This window comes from Condylura cristata, unplaced genomic scaffold (genome assembly GCF_000260355.1).
Source record: "Condylura cristata isolate star-nosed mole 26May11 unplaced genomic scaffold, ConCri1.0 scaffold00001, whole genome shotgun sequence".
Classification (NCBI taxonomy): domain Eukaryota; kingdom Metazoa; phylum Chordata; class Mammalia; order Eulipotyphla; family Talpidae; genus Condylura; species Condylura cristata.
The window spans coordinates 72,536,348-72,545,793 of NW_004567102.1; the positions used below are offsets into that span (position 1 = coordinate 72,536,348).

General features: G+C 37.9%; 1 protein-coding gene across 1 annotated transcript in view; it reads left to right on the plus strand.

Moving 5' to 3' along the window:
• HECA (headcase homolog (Drosophila)) overlaps positions 1 to 8,965 on the plus strand; it is a gene marked incomplete at its 5' end in the record, with an annotated part of 44,704 nt that extends 35,739 nt beyond the window's left edge. Inside the window, 2 exons of the mRNA XM_012734994.1 lie at positions 2,549 to 2,703; positions 5,404 to 8,965. Of these exons, the coding sequence (XP_012590448.1) occupies positions 2,549 to 2,703; positions 5,404 to 5,568 (320 nt within the window). The remainder of the gene's footprint in view (positions 1 to 2,548; positions 2,704 to 5,403) is intronic.
• Positions 8,966 to 9,446: the final 481 nt, after the last annotated feature.

Consider the following 9,446-nt stretch of genomic DNA (forward strand, 5'->3'; position numbering starts at 1 on the left):
ATGTTGGGGTTTTTGTGTGGAGAGTCTTGCAACCATTACTAGAGATTAGCATTTGGGATGAACACAGGGGAGCAAATTTTACAAGTGGTGGTTGAAATCTTAAGCATGGAAGAGGTCTTGAATGGGGAGGACAAAAGGAAGATAATAGCATCCAAGACAAAATACTGAACTTACCAGGGAGCAAATGGAGAAAAGTGAAAATTAGAAAACCTGAGAACTGTGTGTGTGTACACGTGAGTGCACACACAGATACATAAGTGGATGGGTAGGTATGCAGTATAAAAGCCTTGAGAAGTTTAAATATTGGTGATAGAATCTAAGGTCAGGGTGTTTTATCAGCTAGTTGTTGCCACAGGTGGAGCCTCGACACCTGTTAGTGAGCTCACTGCCAAACCTTGGAGACGTCTGTGCAATCTTTTTCAAACCAAGTGAGTGTAAGTCATGTCTTTCCTCACAGAGTCCCAGCCATATATTCTGGAAACTGATTTCAACTTAAATAGAAAGGCTATATTCCATGCCACGGGATTCTAGTCTGTAGTTGATTATATGCTGCTGAAATAATGTGTTATTTCTAGTGGTGAAGTGTGGGTTCTCACTCCCTTGCTTTGCCCTCCTCCCCAGCCCCTCTACCCCCTCTCCCCAGCCCCCATCTCCAGCCTCTGTAGTCTGACTCTTCCTCTGAGAGGATGCTTTTGTTTGGTTTGAATAATTTTTTAAAGATTAATCTAATTAGGACATTCTTCTTGCTTCCTTATCACCTAGAACCGCAGGTGACTATTCTTACAGGAATCTACCTTTTGTTTGCATTAACCACCTTAGCATTTAGAAATTTACAATTCTTTAGATCTCTCTCTAGGAATATGTATAATAACTGAAAGCAGTTTGGACTTTCAGTCCAGGCTAGGTGTTCCCATGAGTTTGTTTGGAGGTTAAAAGTCAGATAGATACATGAATTTTAGTCTGGACTTTATTTTTGTGAATGTCAGAAAGAGACTGAAGCCCTTGCTAGGCATTGGTCCCTCATGTCAAGTGGGAATAGTAACTTCTACTTGCAGTGCTGCTGAGGGTTAAATGAAATGATTCACATAGCCTTAGAGCACAGTGCCAGACTCTTGGTAAAAGTTACCTGTCAACTTTTATTCATGGTTCTTGCTATCAACACTTGACTTTTCTGTCTTCACCCTCACCCTTCTAGCAACAGCCTGATATCTTTGAATGTTTGAGAATTGCAGTTGACTAAGTTGAGGAGGGAACATTTTCCATGTGCTCCTGGATACTAGAACTAAGGTCTAAAATGTCCCAAGTGGGCTATATCATATGAGGCCTTTTTAAAGAGTTGCATGCAGTGCCTTTGAGCAGAGGTGAGCAGTATTTTAGGACGCTCTTGTCACCAGTCTAATTCTTGGCATAGAAGCCTCCAAGGTTGTAATGTCCTTGGCTATTAATATACCCCATTTATTTACCCAGTACACAACTAGGGAGTGCTTTCATGTTCCAGACCTAGTGCTAGTTGCTGAGCATACAGAGATGAGTAAAACTGCCCTGATCATGTAAGCCACAGCATTGGAAGGCTTCCCTGCAAGTACTGTAGAATGCTTTCCAGTAAGGAGCAGGCTAGTCCTGACCACTGACAGGCAAAGAGCTGTGGCTGATGACAGTGAATAGCGCAGCACTTTCTGAGTAAGTTGAGAAGCCTCTCAGGAGTATGTGTTCTTCTGATGGTAGTTTTTAGCACAGTGGAGCTCACTGGTCCCTATGTGGAGGGCGAACTCTTGCCATTGCACATGGCCCAGGCAGGTCCTGGGTATTCCAGCGCTTTCCCAGGTTTTTATGCTCTAACTCATCCTTATAAACCAGGGAAGTATTTTCATTTAACAAGCAGTATTTGTTGATAAGTAATGGAGAGGTGGGTTGTGACTTAAGAGCCCAGGAAATCACACAACAATGAATTCCTTAAAAAAACAAACAAACAAACAGAAAACTTCCGAATAAGATATAATCCTGGTTTCTACATTAGATGTGGTGAAGGATGAGTAATTTTGGAGACAATGACAGCTAAAAATAGTAATTTTTAGTGTGATGTAATTTTGGGGTAGCAATACACAGAGAGACTTGGCTTTCTGTGTTGGGACTTACTGGTGGATGAGCGCCCATGAATGAAGACCATCAGTGCTGGCTTGGTGTCCGTCTGCCTCCCATGCATAGGCTGAGCAGCAAGCCCTGCATGCTCACAGGCTAGTTTGGGGCATGCGTTGTTTTGTCATTTACACTTGGATGTCCATATGATAAATCTAGCAGTACTTTTTAGGAAAGGTGAAACTAGTATTCAGGAAGTTGAATTTAATGTACATGTCCCATTGACAATAGTTAATAATTCATTCTTTTTAAAAGACATCTTGGGGATGGGGAATAAATATCTATTTTGCTTTTTCTGTTTTTCCAAATGAGGAAATGTTTGTTCATAATTGTTTGATGAACCATTTTTCCCCTTGAAGTCTAAAGGTGTTTCCTTGATGGCCACTCTCAGCATTGTGTCTTCTGTGCATAGGGAGACTCATGCACCTGTACGCCGTGTGCGTGGACTGCCTGGAAGGAGTTCATAAGATCATCTGCATCAAGTGTAAGTCACGTTGGGATGGCAGCTGGCACCAGCTAGGCACCATGTACACCTACGACATCCTGGCTGCCTCTCCATGCTGTCAGGTTGGTATTGACCCCACAGAGCAAGCCCCGGGTGGTATCAGGCCTCTGTCCCCAAGTGGAGAAATTAAAAGCAGCACTAAAGTTACTGTGGGGGAGGAATGAGGACATAGAGAAGATGCTTCAGTATTGAGCAGTCAGGAAACTTCCCCCAAGGCCCAGGAGTGGTGGCGGATTTACCACAGTGTAAGTGGCCATTGCCAGAGTACTAGGCAGTCATTGAAAGGGATACTGTAAGGTATAATTACGTGAGGAATATTTTCAGTATATTAAGTCAGAAAGGGAGGTTATAAAATGGCCCAATATCATGCTCCTTTTTGTGGGACAATATGAAAAGGAATCTGCTAACCTGTTACCAGATGTTGTCTCTGGATGATAAGTGATAAGTGGTTTCTGTAGTTTTCTTTTTGTTTACTTACATTTTCTCACATTTTGTGTGTTAACATATACCAAGTTTCTAGTAAGAAAAATTAATTATTGAAAAGGAAGAAGAAAGTTTGGTTTCCTTTAGTAGTCGGGATTTTTCTTTTCTTCCTTTCCTATGGGATATTACAATTACCCAGGGACTTTCTGCTTGTTAGGTGTTTTAATGTTGACATGAAATATTTGTAATCCTTAAGACAACACTTAGTAGGGGGTGTTTTCTGATGCTAAGCATCTAAAATTTAGCTGTCATAGGAAAAGAAGTAGTAATATGAAAACATATCATGTTCAGAGAAACAGGCAACAAACAAATACTTTAGAAATTTCTTGGTTTATTTCTAAGAAAATACTTGTTATATGATTTGTCTATATTTGTGGGTGGGAGAGAAATTTCCTTTACTATTCAGTGATCATATCAAAAGAAAAAAAACCCTACTTTAAGTATTTGATAAATACATTTTTTAGTACTACATATTTTTTATTACTTTTTTTTTTCTGTAATGTTGTTTGGTTTTTGTAGTGGGAATATCTTTACTATTATCAGTTTATTTGGAAGGTCACCTGTGTCAGTAAAATTGAAGAGTCCCTATTTTAGCTAGTGACCTCAGGAGATAAACATAGTCATGAGAGGCGTAAGCGGCCATTCATAGCCTGTTGCTTGATTCCAAATAGGAATAACTACTTTTATGCTATTCTAACACATTGACCACATTTCCGTTTCAAACCCTGGGAATGAGATATCATAGTCTTTACTAGCTGTGGTATTTTATAATACTTATTTATGTCAGCTCTTGACATGAGGGAAACAAAAGGAAATGGTCCCCTACTCTATACACACACTCCTTAGAAGGTTATCTTTTTAAAAAATAAAGAAGTAAAAGAAAATTTGGCCCTGTGACTCAATGTTAGTGCTCGTAAGGACCTGGGAATCTAGGCCAAACTAATTTTCCACATATACTGGGGGCATAAAAATTTGGATTATTTTACTCAGGTCTACAAAATGTGTGATAGCCTTGACTAAAACCTGTAATATTCAATCTGGTGTTCTTTCACCACCACCTGGGTATATCTGTATCTTTGGGGAGAAAAGCAGAATAACGTCCTGCCATACCCAGCCTCTTAGTCACTACATAGTTCTTCCTTACAAAGGCCGACCTTTATTTCCTGGCCCCTCTGAAATGGAAACCATGTTTGATTACTGTTTGGCTTAAAAACAGTCAATGAACCATATTTAATGTGAAGGTGCAAGTGGTAGGCACTACTGGGGAGTCAAGGAAAGTCTTCCAGTGGACTTGGATGATGGTTACTTTTATTACAAGCAGTAGAGAGTGAGAGAGCTTTGCTTTGAGTCTCTCTTTTAATGTTGCTGGGAGAGATTAATCAGTTAAAAGGGGTTTTAAAATTATTCTGGAAAGGTAGTCCCCTGCCATGGTTAAGAGCTGTGAATTAAGCGATTGTTCAAATCTCACCTTTCTACCTCCTTAACTACATACTCTTGGGTACTTTATCACACTGTGCCTTGCTTTCATCACCTAAGCTTCACATGCCACCATCTTCCTCACAGGGGTGTTTTAAGGACAAATGACATTATACTTTTTTATTAAACTTTTAGAATGAATTTCAATCTATTGTATTTATAAATTCTAATTATTCACCTGAGTCCCTGAACCTCTTGTTGAAAGGACCTCTTGTTGAGGATTGTGATATGAGAGAAAGAGCAGACATATGTGAAGACAGTTTGCTAGTGGGTTCCAGAAGCCTCAGGGAAACATAGCACTTCTTCCTGAATTGCTAAATTTTATTTGAATATTTTAGGGAAATTCTACTGATACAGAAAACACAAATGTAGTAAGGAGTAGATTTAAAAAATATATACGAATTTTTAAAATAAATTCAGTCTCTTCAAAGATCTTTCACACAGGTGAAGATGAGGGAAATGAGTTTTACCACGCTGTGAAACCCAGGGAGGTGGGTTTTCCCCTGGGGAATGGAGTGGACAAGTTTAGACAGTACAGGTTTAGAACTTCCTTCCTATCAGAAAGAAACTAGCAGTGCTGTGTACCAAGAGAGAAATTAGGCGCTGTTAGTCTTTCAACCCAATCACGAATATATACTTTATGCTTATCCTGTGCCTTGAAGATGGGGCTTTTGGTCAGAATAGTGACACTTCCATTAAAAACTCTTTATCAGTTTCCCAGATGTGCCATTTGCCTTTTGGCTAGGATCAGGTTGGTGAAGTGGAAAGGCCTTGCAGCTCACGTGTCTGTGTTTCCCCCCCAGGCCCGCCTGAACTGTAAGCACTGCGGGAAGCCTGTGATAGACGTGCGGATTGGGATGCAGTACTTCTCTGAGTACAGCAACGTCCAGCAGTGTCCACACTGTGGGAACCTGGACTACCATTTTGTGAAGCCATTTTCTTCCTTCAAAGTTCTCGAAGCTTATTGATGAAAGCTTTGCTTTAGTAATAGCTTATTTTATTGATATTATTACTTTATTACATATCTTTTATAGAGAAACATTCTGTGACATTAATTTCTTTTCTAATTTAAAGGAGCGTTCCTTTGTGTATGTGTGCCACTGAAGTGGGGGCTGGCCCTAGCCTTCTCTTAACTCTCAATCCTAGTCTGTGGTCATGACCAGAGCCCAAATGGACAGGCCTGTGAGTTTGGGGGTAATATTTCACTATGGAAGGGGGTCTCTCATGCAACTTGTAGGTGGTGGGGAGGATGGGATGAGTCAGAAAAGGACTAGGTGGTCATTAACTAAGAGCAGGGTAGGAGTTGCAAGGAAACTCTTACTGAAATGTTAATTAATTGTCTCAAGACCCACTTTTCGACCTTGCCTGGGCCTTGAGAAAAACTTGTGACAAGTGAATGTAAGTGTGTGCCTGGAGGGCTGAGAGAGTTAGTCTACCCAGGCTTAGCGCTTTGTGGTGCACACTGATGTGCCAAGTTTGCCCTCACTGACGGACTATGTGTAAATGAACAGGAGTTCATTTTCTGTCACTGTTGTAATTCAGCATTTGGTTTTCATGCTGAAAATAATGCCCAATTTTTAAGACATGTGAAAGCTATTGATGCAGCAAATATTTTTAGGCAAACTGACCTGTACCAGAGGAAATAAGCTAAATATGGCATTGATGCTGCACACTGACTCAAGTGGGCAAAAAGGCAGAACATTGCTAATTGAGGTGTGTCCTTGAAATTATTCTTACTAGCTCTTAAGGGGAACCCAGGAATAACAGATTGGGGTGGTGGTAATTTATAAAGGTTTCTCTGTTGAAATGCCATTTTGCCCTACTCACAGGTAAATATCAGGCGTGCACCCTAACTGATGAGTTTCAGAACAGTTATTGCCACATTTACCTTCCCCCAAACTGATTATAGCCACATTTTAGCCATTGAATGCTGAGTTTCAAAAAATGAAAGATTTGACCCTAGGAAGGAATGATTGCTTGTGAAGATAGGAGGAAAAGGTAATATTCCTTTTTAGAGTGTGTTTTGTTTTGGAAATCCACTAATTATAATGTATAATAATATGTTTAAAAAGAGGTAGTTCTAAAGATCTGTATGTACCTTGCCACTGGTGAAAATAAAAAGGGAACTTTTTAAACTTGATTCATCAGAGCATTGGGCTTTCCAAAACAATAGCCTCTGTTCATTAGCTTGTGGTAACTTCAATAGACTGATGCCCTATTTCCTTATGGGATTGGAATATGTTTTCTCAAAACCAAACTTGATGATTTCAAGTGTGATATGCATACACGCTAAAAGAATGTTGAAAATATAATCATTTCATGGCAGTTGAATTTGGGGCTGTGAAGGCTTTTATATAAGTCATTGATTGATACTACTTTTTATTCTCAGAAAAAAGTTGGCTTCCCTCTCAGAAGTGTTTAGGCATTATTGGAGTGGGTTTTGCTACATGAAATATTTGACATTTTATTTGAAACAACACAGCATCAAAGCACCAGTATATCAACTAATACTTTTCATCATTCAGCTTAGATGATTATCACTTGGTTTAGAGCATCTAGTTTAGTGCTTGATGATCTGAAAAATATTTCACAGATGTGCAGACATGCTTAATGCCTCTAAGAAGCAGAAAATCATTATTGATCTGACAGTATGTGATGCAAGTTAAAGAGGTCTACAGGATATATCCCTTGCAAATTTGTCCTACTGCATAAAGCTATAATTGTGAATTAACTGTCACCCTGTTGATTCTCTTAGGTATCCAGGTATAAAAATTAGTAAATTTCTCTTGTCTTCACAGTACCATTTGGGTTTTATTTCTGAAGTATTCATAATGTTGTTCTTGAACCCACCTCAATTTTTGTATAGAAACCTGCTCATTTTGTTGTTCTGAAGCTTAAAGGTTTATATGCAGGTTGTATTCAGCAGTCTTCTCAGTCAAAAAGCTGTTATGACTATAGTGTCTGATATGTTCAGTATTTTTCTTCATATTGTTTTTTACTCCCTGAAAAATAAGTATGATGTGATTTCACTGTAATTGGGTAAAATTTGCATTTGGCCTTTATTTTGATGATAAGATATGAGTGTGTGGATGCTGCAGTTATGTAAAAGGAGAGGCATAGGTATCATATCTGAGATGTCTTTTGCCTTTAAGGCATTGCTTTCCTGTCTATAAGAGAAATTTTGGCTGATTGGAGGGTAAAATATAATTGGGTAAGCAACAGTATGAAGAATAAATCTTACTTTGGAAATCTGCTGACCATAACATTTTCCCTAACCTTTCTCAAAGTACTTTGTTCTGAATACCTTGGTGGGAATTCGAATATGTCAAAGAAGATAATTATTTTGTTGTGGCTTGGATATTAAAGGGTTTTAAGGATATTAGTCACTGAAGATATCCATTTTCTCCCTTTTTGATGAATAGTGTTCAATAACATGAACTACTCATAAGTGACTAATAATTTCAAAGTGATTTTTCATCTACTCTAACTTTTTAAGAAATCTTTTTTTTAAGAGTTATATACCTTGAAGAAATAAAATTACCTGCTTTAGTGTAGTGAAAAGCCTCTTTCTGATGATCTCATCATTTTTTCTTCAGGTCAACTCTGGTTATATCTGAAGCAGTTGATATACTGGGTTTATACTGTAAAAGATAAACATTGAAATTGGGAAGTGGGGTGAATTATTTTCTCCTAATTAAGAAAGAGCTTTTACCACTCTTTAATTTCTATGTTTTGTAAAGAAGTTCATTTTTAGAATAAAAAAAGTATTTTCATATCTGCTTTGGAGATACTAACTCATCAGGAAAGAATTTTATTAGGTGTTTAAACTTGAAAACAAACAGGTATACTGATGCATAACTTACTAGACCACCAAAACTAATTTGCTGAAGTCTTTTGTTTTGCAGTCACTGGTTGACATATGATCTATTCTCCTGTGTCCAGGTCAGGAACTCCAGGTTGCTTTCCTGTTTAGCTTCATGACAATAGCTATTGAGTAATTTTATTGGGCGCGTGGGCCAATGGTGAGAAGAAAGTCCTCTTGTTCAGTGTTTTGGTTCCCATAAAAGGATTCTGCCTGGCCCAGCTCATCTCTGTGTCCTGTTGACTTAATTATTCTTCCAGGTAAATTGAAAGAAAATAAAATGGATGGGCAACATTAAAACCAGCTCAAAAAATATATTCTTGTCAATAAAGATTTCTTTTCAAGATATCTTGGATTGCACTTTTGTTGAGGGAAAACAGTGTAAATACGTAAAAGAATGTTGATAAAATTGCAACATTTGGTTATGGAATTGTGTGTGATGTTAGAAGGTTTCTGTTTGTGAAATGTATGTATTAAAAATAATAAAATTTCAGAAACTAACATCCTACTCTTTAGTGTGTCGCTTATGTTTTGGAATTCAATGTTTCTGAACTTATGATTGATCAGAAAAGGTAGTAGAAAAGACATTCTCAGGCTTTGATTACTATTCAAGGCACTATTTCACAGTTACTAGTGTAGCTAATTGAAACTGAAATTTTTATGATCTTTGAAAGTGATGTAAATCTCCTTTACAACAAAATAAACATTCTCTATAACAAAATTGATTCCATGTGGATAGTCTAGAATTATTGTTCTGGTGTAGGGAATAGATAGATAATCTATACAAGTATTTTCTTTGATTCCTAAGCCCATGACAATTTTTGTAATGAAAAGAGTTGATTATATGCTTCTTCATTGTAAGAAGATGAAAACTGAGTTGTAATAAAACTGTTGTTGACATTCTGTACAGTGAGCGGTAAAGTTTATCTCTCAAATCTCTTTGTCCCCTTCATTTCAAATTTTGGAAGAAGAAAAGTTTGTTTT